Source organism: Erithacus rubecula, assembly GCF_903797595.1.
Source record: "Erithacus rubecula genome assembly, chromosome: 10".
In the NCBI taxonomy this organism is placed as follows: Eukaryota; Metazoa; Chordata; class Aves; order Passeriformes; family Muscicapidae; genus Erithacus; species Erithacus rubecula.
Window position 1 is genome coordinate 9,024,091 of NC_136662.1, and position 20,381 is coordinate 9,044,471.

The window sequence follows — 20,381 nt, forward strand, 5'->3', positions numbered from 1 at the left end:
TTGCTTCTTTACAAAAAAATGCCACAAGATGTCACTGCAGCCTTCATATTTGATCTCAAATGTTAAAACGAGTACATAGTATTGCTTAGAATAACTAAGTTTTACTACTTGAAAATATTCTTCAAGCTAGCATTTTACAAAGTGAAATTCATTAAATAATCATACCAATAGCTAAAAGACACAATACTGGAATTTAAAAAAACATATATGTTATTTTGTACATATTTTTACAGGGAAGAAAATTAAGGTTAGTTTATTTCTGATGCTTACAAAGGCTGCAGCTAATTCCCACAAATGAGAACTCTTCTCTAATGAAAATTGTATTTTTAACTTCGCAGAAGACATATAAGCAGTATACAAAAATTTGACAGCTGGGCTTCAGTTTCTAGTCATATTTGTCTCCTAGATTCACCAGTCTAGCTGGATGGGTTTACATAGCTTAGGCTTTAACACAAACTCTGTTTCTGCAGATTCTAACACTGGACAGTGGGCTGTAGACTGGTCCATGTTTCCTTCTGTTACATAAGAGTGCTGCTAAAGCTCTTTTGAGTATGCTCATTCAAACTCCCCTTGAGCAGAGTGCAGCACTGACTTAGAAATGTGTTCCATTGAACTGTAGTGAAAGTCTGAGTAAAAAGGGCATTAAAAAACCTGCAGTTCTTGACAATATACCTTAATACCCCATCTCTTATACAGTATATAGTACCCCTCAGAGAATTGCTTCTAAATAAAAAAACACCAGTGAAATACTTGATTTTGTTAAGGGTTACACACAAGTAAAAGTTGTAAAGAACAATCTAAAGAAAAACAAACACTGATTTCCATGAAAAGCAAATATTGTCCAACAACCTTTATTTAATTTGCTGCTACATAAGACTGCAGTCTCATTCTTGTAAGCATCTTGTATGGAATAGTACTTACTACTGAAAATGAAGCTTTTTTCAGGTTTCAGAATCGGGCACGAACAGTCATATTTAATATATTAGTTTTGGAGCTTTTAAAAAAAAAATTGAAAAAAAGCAGTGTAAGAACACAGGTACAAAGCATTAGAATCAACACAAAAATAAATAAGCACACACAAAACAACCACACTGTCTTCTGTACTTCACCTTGTTTGTAAAGCTTTAAAGATTATCCATTGCTTATGACACCAGATTAAAAACTGAAGAGTCAGAAGTTTCACACCCATCTTTAACCTCATTAGCAGACACACCAAGATTAGTTAAATGAACTGGTGGCTACAGTAGGTTATTTATAGTGTAAGGGAAAGCTGTGACACTAATGTGGACCTCAGGGCTACATATGGCTTTGTATTACAACATCTTTCAGAAGTGTTACAGATGTGGATTTTTTAATTTGTTTGGGGGAAGAATGACTTTTTTTACCCCTTTTTTTTTCTCACCTCAAGGAACCTCTCCTTTAGTTGTAAAACTGAGACGGGCACTCTGCTCTCTTTGGCACTTACCAATTCTTTCCAAAGGGGAAAGGCGGAAGAACGGGCCCAGTGTTCGAAAATAGCTCCGCGCCTCCCGCTGTTCCCCAGCGGCTCCGCGGCCCCGCGGCCGAGGGCGGCCGGCACCGCCCGGGCGGGAAGCGGCGGCCGCGGGGGGCCTGGGGCGGGGCGCTCCCCGCAGTGCCGCCAGTTCATTGGCTGCAGGCGTAGCAGGGCGGTCTCTGATTGGTCAGCCGGCTTGTCTGTCACCACAAAGGGTGTCCCAGGTAGAGCAAAGGGCGCTCCGCTGGTTTCCCCGTGCCTGAGGTGGCCGCGCCGCTCCGCCCGACCCCGCCCGGAGCGCTCCGGCTCAGCCCCGCTCCGAGCGGTACGGACACCCGCTTGGTGCCCGTGGGGCGCTCTGCCACGGGCCGCCCCCGGGCGGGGAAAAACAGCCCCAGTGCGGCGGGGCACGGCGGCGCCGCCCGGACAGGCGGGGCGGAGGGCGGGGCGGTGCCGGGCTCAGGGTCGCTGCCTGCCGGAGCCCGGGCGCTGCTGGGCCGGGGAGCGGGGGGAGCGCCGGGGGCCGGTCACTCGCAGCGTCAGCCCTGGGCAGGGCGACACAAAGGCTCCGTAACGCGGTTGCCGGAGCGCCGCCGGTCGCCTGGTAACCGCCCGCTGCCGCTTTATCCGGGGGCGTCTCCTGGCTGGGGGCGGGGTGGAGCCGGAGTCCCTGCGGGCGCTTGCCCGCCGTGTCCCAGGGCTCGTTGTGGGCTCCGCTCCCGCTCCTATGCGGGCTGCGGCCGCCGTGCTCGCAGCACCGTGGGCCCTGGCGGGCGGCCCCTCCGGGCGGCGGGTCGCGTCCCTGCGAGCGCGCCCCGGCCCCGCCGGCGCTGCCCCGGAGCGCCATGAGCTCGGAGTCGCCCCGCGCCTCGCTGCTCCGCGCCCTCTTTAAGATGGAGCCGACGGCAGCCGCCTCCGAAGTGCTGGGGGGAGCCTCGGAGTTCGTGAAAGGTGAGAGCGGGGCGGGAGCCGCCCCATCCCTGCCCGCGGGGTCCCGGAGCCTTCCCCCAGAGAGGAAACCCGCTGGCTTCTCTGCCTCCCTCCCCCGGCTTTGCTGCGTGCCCGGCTCGGCCCCCTCGCCCGGCGGCTCCGCGGCCCCCGGCGCTGCTTTCCCCGCGCAGCCGGGCGAGGCGCGGGCCCGCACCTGTTGCTGTGCGCCGCTCGCTGGGTCGGAGCCCGGCCGGGGGCGCGGGTCGGGGCTGGGGCTGGGGCAGGGCCCGCGGGCGGAGCGCTCCGGGCGCTCCCCGCCACTCACGCAGCAGAAATAGGAGCGGCGGAGCCTCTTCCGCCCCGCGGTGACAGGCGTGCCCCGGGGCGGCGGCCGCCCGCCTTCGCTGGCCGACAATGTGCCTCTAATCTGTCTTTCAGATCGCTTGTACTTCGCTACTTTACGAGCTAAACCGAAAAGTACCGTAAATACCCACTACTTCTGTACTGATGAGGAACTGGTCTATGAAAAGTAAGTGTTGTGGCTTGCGTATTTAAAGTGATCACCTGATCAGTCTTCCCGACACACTGATACATTCTGTAGAATGTTTTTGCCCCATTGAGTTACTTGCATAGAATTTGAACATAAAGTTTCTCCCAATGTATTTATTTATTAGCTGAAACTAGTTTAACAAGGTGACTCGTAAAAAAAAAAAACCATAAAAACAACTGTAAAGCCAGTTAAATGGCTAAATTGAGCTCAAAGAAAGATACCTGAGCCTTGTAAGATTTGTTTAAAAAGGAAAAGGTTCATGTTTGTAAGACACTGACTTAACATAGAAGGTAAAAAAACTAATTACAGTTGTAGATACTATTTAAGGACAAAAAAAAAATTAAACAAATAAAGTAATAACTCTGTGCTGTGGCTGAACTGCATTCCTAAATCAACTGTTTGCTGTGTAATGATATATACCTATCTGCTTGACACGGGGTGTGCTGCAGCAGAAGTGAAACAAAAAATGTGTTCCTATTTTAAGTATAACTTGCTTTCCAAATGGTTTGAAGCAATTGTGAACATCAGCCGTTCTTCCCTCATTTCTCCAGTGGCCAGTACTGCTTCTGTGAAGATGTAAACCAATATTCCTTGGTTTTTAGCTTACTTTCTATGCACAGTTTATAGTTTCAGGATATCTTTTCAACGTGTTTTCTTATCTTAACCTATGTGTCTTCTGCTGGAGTCCACTGTGGTGCTTTCTCTAAGTTGACTTTTGTAGTAGGCTGCTTGAGTTAGGAGTAATTTTTTAAATTATCATTAAGGAATTTTGGTTTGAAGGGACCTTCGGAATATCCTAAGGGAGGGTTGACCTAATATTGAAAGCAGAACTCAACTGGGGAACGTCCTGAGCAATTTGTGTGATATGAAAGTGTTCCATTTGCTTTAAAAAGGAAACCTGTATCTCTTCCAGACATCAGTATTATGTTTTACTTCTTCATGTGCTTTTAGGAAGTGTGTAGGAATCTTAGTGGCATTTGATCTTGTGGCTAGGAAGGGGAAGCAGTTCTGTACTGTTAGTTACATATGGTTCTATTAACCAAGGCCTGTAACTGAGATATTTGTGTAAGGACAGTGTCATATTAAAAAAAAAAAAAAAAAATACTGAGAAATTTGAGGGGGGGGGTGAGGAAAAATTTTCTTTAACATGCAGAGGAAATTCTGTAGGTATGTTCCTTAACTCAGTGTTAATTACATATGAGGGTGTAACCTGATACCTGATATAATTACCAGGTAATGGAAGGAAGTAAAGTTTCCTTTATCTTCTAGGGCACCTCTGAAGACTTTGAACACTCCTGCTGTATGTTCTGAATTGATGGTTCCTAATCTGTTGGCCCATTTTAGAGTTGTTGTCCTGTATCTGATACCATCTGATACCCTTTTGTGCTCATAAAATGCTAAAATGTGATATCAAAATAAGTGACAGTTACCAGGTGCTACCAGGGAATTGTGCAATAACCTTTTACATATCATTGGTAAACTTTCCCCTGGTATTTGTATTGCAGCACCTATCCCTATCAAGGTACACAATATTTGGTAATAAACCTATGCCCGATACTAATTTTTTTTTTTTTGCCCTCTCATATCCAAGGAAGTTTATATGGTCTCATGGGTGTAAAAGCAGGTGTCAGTGGGGTTACCATGTTATGTATATTTTTAATATCATGCAGAATTTGGAAGGCTGGAGGTAAATTGAGGAATAGAATGCAAGACTCAGTTCTTGGGGAAGTACTACTTTTACTAAGCTTCCCTTATGCTCCTCAACAAGCTTGACATGAGTACTTTGTGTTTCCCAGGCTGCACATGAAGTGGGGGCCTGACAGGGCTTGTCTGTAAGTAGTACTAGAGTGAAACTTTAGTACAGCAGATCAGATGGTCTCCTCACTTCCTCAGAAATGCAGTCTTCTTTCCGAGAAAGTGATTAGAAGTATTTGTTGCCTGATAGCAAAATAAATATTTGGAAGTGAGTTTTGAAATGCAGTAGTTCAGAACAGTGTTTGCAGAGTCTTTCTTCATGGAAATAGCCTGCTTGGGTGGTTCTTGTGGTCAGAATTCCACAGCCACTTTTCCTTTTTAATCAAATGACTTGTTCAGAGAGTTCCAAGGAGTGGGGATAGGAGGTGTCTGCTCAGGCATGAAATTCTCAGCACCTGTGAGGTATGAAAGTAATTATATTAATACAATTGTATGTTGATTTAACTTAGCTTAGGTGCATCATTGTAGTGACAAGACAAAGGTACTTCATTGTGTTTGGAAGTAAACTGCTTTTCTTTTGGCTCTTATTCTGTTAGCTTGTTACAGAATTTTATTTGGCTGACTTTACAGAGGTGTCATTTTGCTTCACTGAAGCAGTATCTGATCTGAAAACCCTATGAATATGTAGGTTTGGAGTTGCCTGATTACAGAGAGCCTGTTACTGGATCATATAGTACTTAAAAATTCGCTGCCTTGCTTCTTTTTTCCCCCACTACTCCTGAAGAGACATAAGGAAGCAATTTTTATATTAGTATTATACCCCATATATTAAGCAGAAGACCTGTAATGCTAGATGTGATGATTTGGGAATTTTGGGGTTGACTTGCCCCTGTAGCTTGTCACATGATTTATCACTTAATTATACACAAAGTGTGGTTATGTAATCTTGGGCACTTTAGCCTTCAGTTCTCACTGGAAGTTTTCAACTGTTTTGATGACTTCATAATACTGTCTTAATTTAAACATTTGCATTAAAAAGATAATAAAGACTTTCTTAAAACCATTTAAGCCTATCCCAAATGCTGGCTGACTAGGAACTTGCTACTGGAACTGTCACCATTTTTGTTAAATGTGCTGCAATTTAACCTTGAACCTATTATGCCAGAGACATTATATACAAATGTCTCAGTTAAGAGAACAAGAAGCCTTAATGGCATAATACAATCCTGAAATCTCTTCCTTGATACTTGTGTTTCTGTAAGATTTTCTCAGAGTCTTTCTGAAACTCTGAGGTTCCTCCTGAGAAAGTCTGCTCTACTTACAAGGGAACAGTGTCTTTCAGGCTAGTCTAATACAGGTAACTATTGCTTCAGAAAAATGGAATTAATGAGAAACAATCCTTCTTGATAAAAATTGTCTTTTGGCAAATAGACAAATCTTGCCTTGGCAAGGCCTCAGTTAATGAGTTAGGCACTGGTAAGAAGCTTTTTATTCTCTAAGAATAGAGTCTTTCACGTTTCACCTTCCAGTAAGCAGATCCAGGTTGAGAATACTACACTTGACTGGTTAACTTGGCTTTCACACAGTTTTATCAAAGCAACTTTTAATGTCCTTTTTATTTCTGAGTAGTTTTCTCAAACAAAGTCAGAATTTAAATAATATGAAACAGGAATCTCTTGCTGATGAATTATAATGACAGCGTTCATAAACCATAATGGTTTTATTCAGTCATTTGTTCTGACTTTGGATCTCTTGTATAAACAGCTTTTGCAGATCTAATCTCTGACATGGTGTAAGCAGCTGTAGAAGTAGTAAATATGATAGTCTCTATAAATCATGCTTTACCCTGAAATATTCTTTCAAACTGTGGTATGTTACTTGCCATTTCACCGCAGTCTTCATGAGAGCTGCTTCAATTATGTAGCATTAGAGCAAGACTCTCAAGTGGTTAGCTACAACAGTATTAAATGAGTAGTGTTTCTTCTATTGCATGTGTATATGCACAGTAGCAGTTTGTCTGTCCTGTGAGAAGAGTAAGGGTTAGCCTATCTGGTTTTGCTTTGGTTAAATGCTGCTTTTCTGTGGCTCTCCAGTAAAGATACTGGCATAGAAAACCTGAACTTCTCAATCTTTCTGTGGCTTAAGGAAAAAGAAAACTTAAACCTAGCCTTGTTACAACAATCAGAGCTGTCACTTCACACAGAAAGCAGGATTTCCTTGTTCTCACCAGTAATTTTGAAGACTCAACCTTGACAATTGGATGACCAAGATAACTTAGAGGGATTAAGTCCATAATTAAAACAGGGAAATTCCCCAACTTAATTTTATACATTGCTTTACCATGTCTGTCTTTTTTTTTTTTTTTTTTTTGGTAAGTAAAAGGTAAAAACATTTGCCAGTAGTATTGAGGAGCTTTTTCTTTTGTTTGGAGTAAAAAGGTAGCAGGATAAAACAGCAGCTTTCTAAGCTCCAGTTTTATGTTGGATGGGAATGTGGCTTGTCTGGGAAATCCCTTATGTGCATCTTGGCCTCTGTCAAGATCACTTCTTCCCCAAAGGGAGCAAGGCTTCTGATATGACCTGAAAGTTCTTCTACAGGGCAGCTTTTTATGGGAGAACTTCTTCATTGTTAATTTGTTTTTGATATCAAGGAGTACTGGATTAAAAAAAAATGTATATTTGTGTATCTGGAATTACTATTTTAATTATCTATGACTTAGATCTATGAGTTGTTGGGTTTTGAAGAATCAGGATCTTGAGGAGGACTTAGAACTTCCAAGAAGAAATGGATGTAATAGCTGGGGGGGGGGGGGGTTTGCATAATTCAGAGCCTCTGCATTATTCCTACCTTCAGATATTTCCAGGGTTATATTTGCTGTATCACCCTTAGTTCAGAAGCACACAATCCCTAAGTAGCATTAAGCATTAGGAATTTTGTCTCAGCCCAATTAAGAAAGCTGCTAACAAATCACGTGTTACTGAATTCTGGAGTATAAAAACAGTGCTTACCTTTTTTCATGAGCTTGAGAAGTGGAGAGGAGAAACACTTTAGAAAATTGGAGCTGGAGAAAAAAGCCTGAATAGGTAAGATTTCCCAACCAGCAGTTAGGTTGTAATGAATGTGCAGACTGATCCTCTGTCATCCAGAGACTTTGTTTCATGTGAGAAAGGTTCAGTTTACAATTTGAAGCAAGTAGCTGAATAGTCAGATGGCCTCTTCTGCAGCACCTGGGCCTTGAACTGTTTAATGGCCAGGCTCAAAACAGATGCAGTAAGGCTCTTAGAGGGTAGTAATGTGAAGGTTCCTGTGTAGGAAGGAGGAGGGAGAAGCAAGAGAAGAATGTTTCTCTTATTGTGATTCAGTCTCATTGCTTGAGTTTAATAGGAAACTGGACATTTGTAAAATGCTGAAAAATCAGCCAAATTTTGCAGTTAGGAAGCTGTATTTTTGTTATTTCTCCAGGTTCTCAGGTTTTATCATTTGACTTAATTAATTGCTTACTGGGAGGGCTCCTGTTTTGGCAGGAAAATGGCTTGATATTATTAGAAGTCTTTAAGAAGGTAAACTTCATACTTTAATGAGTGCTTGTGCTCCAGTTCTGGGATATGTACTCCAGAAAATGATTGCACTTATTAAATGGTGCCTCTGTTTTCAAGTTACTAAACCAGTGACTGAATAAGGTGGCAAACAAGAAACATCATACCTGCCCTGATGGGAAGTAAATGGCAGTATAAAACTACTGCTCTGTAGGGAAAAAGTATCAGGCATCTGGAGTAAAGTATAAGTGATGCATTTAATCTTTGAAAGATGATATCTTGGCCTGATTGACTGAGGTTAATATGGACCTTAACAAATTAGAGAGATGGACAATCACCAACTGGTTGAAATTCCACAAGGGCAAGTGCCAGATTCTGCACCTGGATGTAGGGGCAGGCTGAGGAGTGAGAGGCTGGAGGGCAGCACCACAGAAAGGGACTTCAGCACACTGTGATTAAAAGTCTCCTAGGTATAGTATTCCTTCACTGAATGGCACCATCTAATCATTCAGGATGGAAAATATGTTTATCATTTTTCTCCAGCACAAGGGTCAGAGATATTTAAATGCTTAATAAAAAGTGATGTTTGCATTCAGAAGTGCTGGTTCAGGCTTGAACTGACTCGTGGTACCTTCATGTGGCATCCCATGGAATTGCAGTTGGGAAAGACTTCTTTCTAAAGGGATGTGGGCTGCATTTCCTTCACCATGAATTCCCTGTAGGATTTACAGTAACTGTTTGCATGACAGAGCAGAGCAGTGGGCTGGCCTTTGTAAGGGGATGACTATTCCTGTGGTACAGTACAGCAAATGCCTCAGATATTATAGTGCAACAAATTACAGAAAGGAAGAAATGGTTCTAGAAGTCTATCCTAAGGACAAAACGGATACCAGAAACTTCCACTGTTGCTTCCAGGTGGTATCATGATAGAATTTGTGAAGCAGAGCATTTAAATGTTCAGCTGTTATATTCTGGGGTTTTGCTACTTGGTTTGAGAAGCATAAGGATAGCAAGTCTCCATGGGATGAGGGGGAAGAATAATTTAAGGTATCATCTAGGTACTTGATTAAAACAAAATATAATTATATGTTAATTAATAGCATACCTACCTTCTGTTCCTCTGGTTTTCACCTCTAGATGACTGTCTCTCTTAAAAGGCTTAAGCTTCAGAAGCATTCCAGTTTCTCTTACTGTATTTAAATGCTTTGTTAAAACATCTTAGAGATGTAAAGAGATGGCAGTAAAGTAACATTGGATGAATTCTTATCAGTGACTATTTGACTTTTCTTACATTGATCTTCAGTTTTTGCCAGATAAAATACTTTATTCAGCTCATGGCTTGGTGTGTCATTTCATCCCCATTCCCTATGCCTCACCCATTTCCCATGTTCCACTTACATTTATTTAAAATTCTGGTCTTAAGATGAAAATCCTTTGGGTGAATCAGGATCAAGTGTCACTAATTCAAGTATAAAAATGGCATTTTGTAGAAAAAGTAATGGGGGTGCATAGGATTAAACCCTTCTGCTTAAACATGTCAGAAACTGTATTTAGGTCTAGGGATGTAAATTGAAAAAAGATTTTGTACATCCGAGTTCATTGACTTCACTACAGAGCCTTGTATTGTCTTTCAAAGAGCTCTTTTGATTTGAAGATTTGTAAAGCACTTGTTTCACTCAGCCCCATCAAAGAAAGGATAATTAACTTACTCCAATTTAGAGGTATAAAATGGAGAAAGGTTATGTTACATCCATTATTTTAATTTTCTGCCTTACATCCGAACCACAATGTTTTATCAGCAAAGGCAGTAGGTGGTTTATACTGCCTCTATGGTGGTAGGGAAATAACTTGGGAATTGGCAGTGGTTTTGTGTATGGGTAGTAGTGCTGATGCAGCAGGGGCTGAAAGTGCCTTTCCTTTGGTTGCTTTTGGATCTGAGAAGTATCTTGTTTCTGCAGCATAGACAAATAGGGGTAGTACCAGAGTCTTCAACAGAGATACTTCTACCCCTTACTCCAGTGTGTTAAGAGAAGCACAGGATTATTGATGATTCTTAGTGATGGAGAAATAGTCAAGGATTGTGAAATCTTTAACTTGAGGGCTGAGAGAAGCTGAATAGCTTCATTTTGTAGAAAGCCAATTACTTCCTGGATAGACTCAAATATATTTTATCCTTATACCCACCAAAATAGTAATTTGTCTTGTGGATAAGTTTGTAAATTGATTTTCATGTGCTTTTCCTACAGTGATGTTCAAATTTAATCATGTGGAAAAGTAGAAGTGAATGTATGACTTCATACTGATTGTACTTCTAGCAAATTAATTATAATAAATCTTATCATAAAGTATGGCTGTGCTTCTTCAGTTCTTTAGATGAATTGTGTATTCAGTTATATCTTTCTGATATTTTGCTCACAATGTTTTTTTTGCAAGTATTCTGTATTATAGTAACTATCCCATTCCATATTTTTTCACAATACTTTAAAAGGTATTTTTCCAAAATAATATCATAAGTTTTACTCTTCTATCTTGTATTTAAGTGAAAGAATGCTCTAAAATTGATGGAGTAAGATAGGGTGGGGGTATTTGATTCATGTGTTAGTGCAGCTGTATGGGAGGAGATGTTAGAAAGCCAAATGGCTTCTTAGGAGCTACATTCACTCCAGTTGTTGTAGCTCCAGTTTAAATTTCTTGTTTGTCTTAACTCATACTTGTCCTTAGAATGTTTTTATTTCATCTGTATGAAAAACTGTTGAGGAGGGTTTTGTTTTAGAAATAACTGTTGGCCATATCTGGCAGACTTACCTAGGAGAAGATGATGAAGTTAAACCCTGCTTTCCTGGGGCTGCAGGTTTTTTCTTGGTTTAGTTAATTTCTGTCCAACCTGCAAATTAAGTTCTGGTAGTTGGACAGCTTGGTCTTTTTGCCAGCTAATTAGCTCCTGTAATTACATCATAATGTTTTGTGCTGAACTGAATCTCAACCAACACTTGTGTTGTTACATGATATTGTGAAGTAGATGATACTGAAATGGGATTGGGGTGACACGAAGGCTGCTGGTCTTAGAGAGTGATCAAACTAATGTGATAGTCTCTTTTTACACTGCTCTTGGCTTTATTGTTTGAGAGAATGTAGGAAGAATGATATCAATAATGATATAAGCACTAAACAAGAAGCAGCACTCCTAATTTGTTTTTGTGTCTGTGCAGAATGGGTGAAGCAGAAAGCACCTCTGCAGAAGGTAATACCCACCCAAGGGCTCAGAGCAAGAACAGGTTGTTCACATCCTGGTATAATTTGGTTGTGACTTTACAGCCTCACTGTCCAATTGCTTCCCAGTGTTTGATTGACCTCAAAGTGGAGGTTTTCTTTTTATGTTCAACTGGAATCTAATTCCTTTTCCTGAAAAATAAACCCTTTGCCAGGGGAGAGAAAGCTTGATAAGTACTGCCATCTATTCTATCATGTAATTTCAGTAGCTTTTTACTCCTTCAAAGATTGTAAGTCCAGAACAGCTTTTTCCTTTGTGATTCCCCAAATAGAATGCATTCAGATGCCGATGACTTGTTTTGTGTGTCAGTAGGCAAGAAGCTTCCTGTTTCTTTTATCAAAAAGGCTTAAGGTAAATCAGATTAAAGCAGTTATCTGAAGTAGTAGTCCATTTTCACTGTAATTCATAAGGTGCTTCAACAAATTTGCATAGGCCATCAAGATTAAGATTTTTATGCACAACAGGAGAATTACTGGAAGAAGTTTGCATCTTAAATTTGGACCAGTTTTGCACAATTCATGGAGAGGGAGCTCTAGAAGAGCTTGCTGTAAGTTGCTTGCATACAGGCTGCTGTTATTTGTGAAGGTGCCTTTATAGAGGGTTTGCTAGGAAGAGCACTGTGAATCACTGCAAGGAACTGTTGTGCAATAATTTTCCTGTACAGATTACTGCTACTAGCTCTTACCTTCAGGCCAGACATTGTTGTTCAAAGGTAACACAGTTTAAAAATGTAAAAAAGAGAAACAAGAACAATGAGAACTTGGTATTTAGAACATGAGATAAATAATAACTTGGAAGAACAGCCTAGAGGGAAGAGGATTTGGGGGACAAAAGGAAACATAATTAGATGTAAAGTCTGTATGTAATATCTAATCTCTGGAATAGTGAAAGAAGGGATATAAAGAAATGAGCTTAAACTTCAGACAGAGATCAAGACTAGATGTTATTAAATAAATTTTGTCACGTATAAGAAGTTCTATTTAGCTTATTCTTGATAGTAGGTAATGATATATTCTCATTTAAAGCAGTTGTAGAATCTTTAGGATGACATCAGCATGGTTGAAATGTATATCATGTCTCCAAGTTCTTCACTCTGTGGTTTTGGCCAAAACCTGACAGGATTATCATGGGATGAAGAAAATAATTCTGTAGTTTATATGTGTATATAATGGAAAAAGTAGTTACTGGACTATCTTAAACTGAAGCTACAAATAAGTTTAAATTAATTGTTACTATTATCCTTTTTAATTAATCAATAAAGGACTTACCTGTTGTTCCATTTGTATGGGCTATCCAGTATCCTTGATTTCCAGCTTCAATTATCAACAGAATGCATGTTGAAATTTGCTTAGTTGTTTTGTATAAATAATACTGTTTTGTTTTTTTTCCTAGTTTCTATGGAGATTTTGGACCTTTAAATTTGGCAATGTTATATAGATACTGCTGTAAACTAAATAAGAAATTAAAGGTAAGCTTTGTTTAAAAACAATGTTCCTATATTTTTATATTTTCAAATTGAAATAAAATTAGCCTGTTTGAAAGTGGTTGTTAGGTGCTTACTAGCTAGATGGTTATTGCCAACTAACACTTTCATGACAGTAGTAACAGTAGCTGCTGATTGTGTCACAGGTTTGTAGCTAATAAAGTGTGCATTCTGGTCTGAATAACTGAAAAAACAGCAACAAAAAAAAAACCCCAAAACTCAAGCAACAAAAGGTGGGTCCTGAAATCCCACTGTGTAAAGTAAGTTTCAATGGAAAAGGGGATGGGGGCAGAAGGCCTTGGGACTCTGAGAGCACTGCTTGGGAGTGGATAAAACATGGGTGTGTTATCAACACAGTTTTGATGACAAATCTAAATCACAGCATCACACTGGCTGCTTTGCCTAAATCCCAGCTCCATCCCAGCCAGACCCTCTGAGCATATGTACAGCTGCAGGCTTCACTTTCTCCAGATAATTGTGAGGAAGTGATTTGCAGCATATATAGAAAATCTGTCAACTGCAAGAAATGAAACTGATGTTTTAATTCCAAAATGCTGATTAATGTAACTTGTGGGCAAATAGTGAGGAGAAGACCCTTCTCTAAATATTACAGATTTAAAATCTTTATCATATGAATTATTAGACCTGTTACTGACAGAAGGGGAAAATGGGACAATATATGTGATTGCTTTGGCCACTTTCAAGAGGGTCCCTTTATTGAAAATTACATTATTTATAGGGGCACAAATGAAATCTTTAAGTTGATTCATGCTACCTGCTGCTTTCAGGGGTATGCTGAATTCCATGAATTCTTAAGTAGAGGTTGTGCAAATTGAGGGGCTTGTAGAGTTACTGCAAATTTCTTGAAAAAAAGAAGTGCTTCTAGTGAAAATCTACATTGCTTCTTGTTTTAAAAAGGTACTTATAAAGATAAAAAGTTAAATTCTACTATTTATAGTTTTGAATGCCTGAGCTCATATTGGGAAAAAGTTGGATTTGCCATTTGATAATGGTAGGCACCTTATAAATACATTATCACCTTATTTTGCAGTACCACTGTCCCATTCAAACACATGATTCACAAACACCAATGATTCTTACTCAGTAGGAATCTATTTTTTACCTTAATTCTGCTGTTTGTGTCCTTATATTTGCATTATTAAAAATTGGAGAATGCTTGCTCTGTGAAGCAGTTGCTCCAGAGAAGAACCAGTAATAAACCTACTATTCTAACTTCACTGTGCCCATGGCAGCTAGAGAGATTAGTTCTGTCTCTTCCAGATTTGGATTGTGACTGTGATCAGTTTGGGACCTTAATACAGTCTCATATATTGCTGTATGCCTTCAATTTTGAACCTAGGTACCAAGATTTTCACCCAGAAAATAGGTATGCAACTAATAAATATCTCAGGGGGTTTTTTTAATGGTTCAGTATTAAACAGGAATGTGTCTGCAGTCTTTTTCCTTGTTCTAAGACCATCACCATGTTAATTGAATGAGGCAAGCTAATCATCAGAAGTGTCTTGTAAGCATGGTGATGAAGATTGAATGTTGTGATGGGGAAGAAAGCAAGGGAGCTAAATTGGAACTGAACTATTAACCTTGGTATTTGCAAGGTTGGTTTAGCTAAGTGTATTGTCAATTTTAATGTAACTTCTCTATTTTTTTGAGAAGAGTGAATGTACTTGCAATGTTGAGTGAAGGGTAGAGCTGGCCAGGAGCAGAACAGAGAGGTCTCCACTGGGAGAAAGTGCAGTTTGTTGCTGCTGGCTTGCCAGAGGCTGATTCCAAATAGGTTAAATTAAACTCCTAATAATAAGAGAGAAAAGTAACCTGATAGTGCAACCACTGGAAAGTAATACCTGGAATCAAACAGCTAAAGCTTGGGGCACTGCCAAAGTAGTACAGAAATTTTCATATGGATGGGCTCCAGTGTGGCTGATAGGCACTATCCCTGGGGCTGGGCACTACTGCTGATGGAAGCTTTGCTCTTCTAGTAGTTAAAATCTGTGCCACACTCTAATTTAGATGCCATCTGAAGGAGGTAAGTAGGCTTGTGAGACCCGGGGCTGAAGCCTGTGCATGTGTGTACATGCCTCAGAGGAGTGCAGCTGCTGGGGACTGCAGGCCTGGCTACAGTCACTGCTGCTCTGCTTCCCCAGGTGAGAATTCAGCACCATTTCTGCACCTCATCCTCTTGTGTCTATAGTCACACATGTCCCCAAGAGGAGTTCTGGGGCCTGAACCAAGGTATTTGCAAGGTCATTCATGACCTGTGACTTACCTGCCCTACAGCAGCAAAAGCTTGGTAATTCTGCTGTGGCACCAGGTGATGTGTGAGCAGCCTGGGGTGAGTGTTTCAGACTGGACTAAGGACCCTTGCCTTAAGGGTGGGGGCCCTGTGACCAGCTGCAGGAGTTGTTTGATCACAGGAGGTAAAAGACTGCAGATTTTCATGGGATGGTTGCTATTGCCATACTGCAACACTTTTGGGACCCTGAAACATTCACAGTGCCTAATCACAGATGATTTGGTATACTTGGTTGGTTAAGCACTTTTTTTTGTCCACCACTGCACTTTCTAATCCTGTCATAAATTCTCTGCAAGTAAATATCTCTTGAGATCTACAGGAAACTTTTAAAAAAGAAAATATGTAATCTCATGGTGAAAGTAAATATTCTGTAACCATCTCATACCCTTTATTAATTAGTTTTATTACCAAAAGCAAAACCCAGTACACTTTCTGTGTAACCTCTGCTTTTAATTCACAAGATTCTTTCAGTATGTTCCTCTGGGATGTATCTTGACAGACACTAAGTTATACTGTTAAAATTTATCTTTTAATGATGTGTGAAACTGATAAAATTTTCTCACTGGTAAAGAATATCTTCAGTGCCTCATAATGTGTGTAACTTAGTTTTGTTGTGGAAAAGAGAGATTATTGGCAACTGTGTTATCTGTAACTATAGTTACTCCCTAGATGACTGTATTGAAAAAGTCCTTGTTGGAACAATCGTGGTTCTTCAGAGCTGTGCTGTGCCTAAGGGAGCTAAAGCCCGAATCCATTCAGGTGGAGCTCTGGAGCTGTAAAAACAGTAACTTCCCAGAACTATTGGGAAAGCTCATTATTGAACCTGGCCAGAGGAGTAGATGTAACTTATTAAATATGGTCAGAAAATCAGTATTTTTTTAAAATAGATCATGCTGCTTAGTTTTGATAATGCAAGTGCACTGAGTTGACAAATTACACATTAGTGTTAACAGATGCAGTGCATTGACACTTCAGCAAACACCTGACTGTAAAACTTAATTTTCTGTTACCAGTGTGCAAATAAAAACAGTTCTTCATAAGCTTGTGAAGACTTAAATTGTGCTGCTGTGTTCTACTTCTTGCTATGCTGTAAGGCATTACTGTCTGCTTTCAATTTTATGTTAAAACTTTTGTCAGGATTCAAAACATTTAAATATTTCATATAACAAGGATTAAACACTGAAATTTTGAAAATTATGCAATAAAACTGATCCATTGTTTTCATATAAATAATCTGGAAACTTCAGGTTATGGCTCCTTTGGGTACAAAAGTGTCTCAAAATTGGAATTACTTGATACACCCATATGATTAAAAGATCCATTCTATAAAATAAGAAATATGGTCTTACTACTAGAACTTACTTCTCACTAGCTAGCTTTGCAGTTTAAAATAGTATTTTAGGTGAACTGTAAACTGCTGCAAAGAACTTTGCTTTAAAATAAGTTGTAGTCAATAAGTTATAATTGAAGTTCTGTCACTGTTGCATAACTACTGTAATCTTATCCCACCTACACATCATGGGTGGAATTGCAGTTAGAGAACACTAAAATTAAAAAATTGAGGAGGGGGAAGAAGGGAGGAATCTTCAAGTACTGGGATTCATTTTGTCAAGTTTTAATAGTAATTGAATGCTTCCCTAATTAAGTAACGACTTGTGCTTTGTATGTTTGCATATACACTGAGAGAGATGTTGCTGTTGGCTTCAGGATACAACCTCTTCCAATCCACAGCAACCAGCTATTTCAGGAATTGCAGTCTTATTTACCCTCAATTGCATTAACTCTCATTCCTTTTCCACCTCTGGAAGTTGTGCCTTGCAAGACCAGACTGGAAGGTGCAGTTGGAACTGCAGCTAAAGATGCTGTTCCTCTGGGAGGTGGGAACAAGAAACTCACTGTGGTACCTACATCAGTTTTCTCTTGAATTGATTGGCTGTTTGGTTTTTGGGAAATATTGATTCTGTGGTTAAAATTTCTAAAATTTGCAGTAAGTTTTGAGATGAAAGTGGACATAGACAGATTTCTGGAAGTGAAATACAGTTGGCACTACAAATAAAACACTATTCTGCAGCAGATTATCTTCCTTTTCAAAATGCCAACAGTGTCAAGAGTTAAATGCCTGAAGTTGGGTAACAGCACTGGTATTAGGGCATTTTATAGAACATGCAACTTCTAAAAATAGAAAAATACTTCAAATATTTAGAAGCAGAATCTAGTATATCTGTTGATGACTTCCTCAAAACTGTAGAAGTGTTGTAAGAATTGTTCTGGAAAACAGTGGGGCAGTGGTGCAGTAGAGTATAATGGAAGTTTCAAAAATTACTAATGCAGTAAATTGTTCAACTTGCCATTTTTAAGTGACAATAATGTTTCTTTCTGGCTTTAAATAGTTTTGCCGCAGCTTGTCATTATTGTTCTTTTCTGGTGCTTGTTGATTTTGTTTTCAATGGGAGGTTTGTCCCCAGGATTCTGACACAGGCTTCTTTTCTTCATAAAGAAACAAGAATTGCAAGTGTTACTAGTTTTATCTTTGCCTTTTCTTCAGGCTTTTCTCTTATACAATCATTTCTTTTTCTTCTTTTTTACCTTTTTAAGTAGATTCTTGCTGTTGACGATTTCTAAAGATGTCCCATCACCCGATTTTAAAATAGTATAGATGGAAGTGTTTAACTTAGAAATTACTGTGAAAGTTGATTGCTTGAGTTTTTCTTTTGTTTTCTCCACAGAATTATGTGCTAAAGAGGTTTAACATACAGGAGGATGTTTTAGTTTGAAAATTTCCATGTCTTTAATCAGTGTTCATAAGCAAGTGTTTCAAATATTTAAGCTTTGGGGGGAGAAACATCCAGTTTTTTATGTTGAAGATTTTGATTCAGCTCCACTTTATAGCATGTTTTTGTACAGCTAACCAAAAGATCTGTTCAGAAACAGTGGCTAATTCCCTGCACTCTTATTTTTCTGTGATACAAGAGGATTTTTCAGAGCATCAGTAACTTTTTTCTCCTTTAATTCTAAGAACCTCTTGATAGAAAATTTCTATTAATTTCTCTGAACAAATCTGTTTTTCAGTTTTTGAAAAGTGATTCTGCTAAAGTATTTTTAAAGCACATTATTTTCTTTTAAACAGTATTTCAGTCTATCAAGAAAGAAGATTGTGTATTACACCAGTTTTGATCAGCGGAAGCGAGCAAATGCAGCATTTTTAATAGGTGCATATGCTGTAAGTATTTCTGCTCACCTGGATACTTTAACCTTCCTTAAGAGATTGTGTGTAAAATGGCTTCTCAGGGGGTGCTCCTTTAGGGAGGATGGTCATTTCATTTATGTCTAAGCTGTCTTTGCAAACTCTCTTGTATGAATTTTAGGGACACCTGGTCGTCACCCCTTAACTCCATTTGTTTTACCACACTGGCAGTGGCTTTGGCAGATCCTCTGCATGTTTTTCCATAGGATACCATTTTCTTGAATGTTGAAAATCCAAATCACTTGCCTCTAATTGACTATGTTAGGATGAATTGCTTCTCATCTTATTTATGAGATTCAGACTGGGAAGGAGAAAAGATTTTTCCCACAGCCTTCTTAAAGTTACTAAACTAGAGGCATAGTGATTCTTGAATTGATTTTCTTTCTCATTTAGTTTTCATAGCCTACCCAGAATAATAGACAGTGTGCTACAGCTCTGCTAGTGTTTGAAAGTTAATTGAGGAGGTTTGGTTTATATGTCCTGGCTCCTTTTCTTTATAGGTAGCAGATGGACTGGACATATTTCTTTCTCATGATTCCTCTGAGTGTGTATTTTGCTGGTGATATCTTTTATTAGATTTCTGTAATGTAGTGAGAGAGGAAAGCTGTTAAGTTCTTAACTTCATAGTTTTTGTGCAGCAAAAGTCTAGGTAGTAGCAAACTATTATGGCATGTCCAGTTATTTGCTTGCAGGAATGTTTTCTCCTAATTTAAAAATTTTAATTTGATATTTCAGCCTTACTTGAAACATGAAGGGGTGGTTTGCTGGTAATCTAAGCAGCTCTAGAGGGGATCTATTCTGTATACTTGTAGTTTGTAAATGTCAGGTGCAGGTGGGAAAAACAAGAATCCAAATTGCATTTGAAATACTGTGGAAAACTGTGTAAGGTGGACTTGGAAAATACTGATTCTCTTTTTGTTCTGTAAGCTTTTTAGAAAATAAGAGTTTTCTTGACAGCATATGCATTGTGCCAAGTATTGCTACATTATTTGCCTGTGTAATGACCCAACAGTGGGGACTTTCAACCACATCATCACTCAAAAGGTGGAGAACATAAAAATGAAAATGTTAGGGAAAGGAAAAGTTAAATGCTCAATATTTACTGAATCTGGGTTTTATAAGTAGCAGTACCTCATGGTAAGTGTTACAACAGTGACGGTGGGAAAGGGAAGAAAACCTTGTTCCTTGTAATAAAAAACAACCCCTCAAGAGAATAGTTACTATCTATAAAGTAATTTTTTTAATCTTTTACATTGTTTTTTAGATACCAGTTCAGTTTATCCAAACTATTCAGAATGGGCTTTTTGTGTTGTTAGGGTTTTTAAAATTTGTGTATGTTGCAGAATGAAAGCACTCTGAAGATTCTTCATATTAGATTAAAACTAAAGCTAAGGTTTGGTTGCTGACTTTTCATTGATACAGATGAGTCAGAAAATGTCTCCTTGATTTTTATTAATGGAATTCACTACTTTTTATGTGCTGAAGATGTACTGTAATGTTTTCTTCTTCATTTCATTATCCTTCCTCCTTCAGTTATTGCTTTGCTCTTGACATCCGTGATAACTTTTGATTTTTTTCAGGACCTTGTTCAGTGTTTCTTTCCCTCTACCTCTCTTCTTTTTCTTTGCACTCTTAATATTTTTTTCTGTTTCTTCTTGGTGTCTTTATTACAAGCCTTTATGAGCTGTGTGGACAGACAATGACCAGGTTTTAGTTCCAAGTGTCATGTATGCATGTCTTTGAGCAGATACAGCTTTAGAGGGCCACAACTTCTGCCAAATAAAACCTATTTCCCTATTGGGAAAACGTGGTACAAATTTGCCCCTGCTTCAGATTCACAATTCCTAGATTATATGGGAACTCATG

General features: G+C 39.3%; 1 protein-coding gene across 1 annotated transcript in view; it reads left to right on the plus strand.

Annotated features, from left to right (window-relative positions):
- Window positions 1–2,195: 2,195 nt before the first annotated feature.
- Window positions 2,196–20,381, plus strand: part of CDC14A (cell division cycle 14A) — a 47,200-nt gene continuing 29,014 nt past the window's right edge. The window contains 4 exon segments of the mRNA XM_079313733.1: window positions 2,196–2,446; window positions 2,864–2,954; window positions 12,870–12,945; window positions 18,399–18,491. Of these exon segments, the coding sequence (XP_079169859.1) occupies window positions 2,341–2,446; window positions 2,864–2,954; window positions 12,870–12,945; window positions 18,399–18,491 (366 nt within the window). The 5' untranslated portion in view covers window positions 2,196–2,340.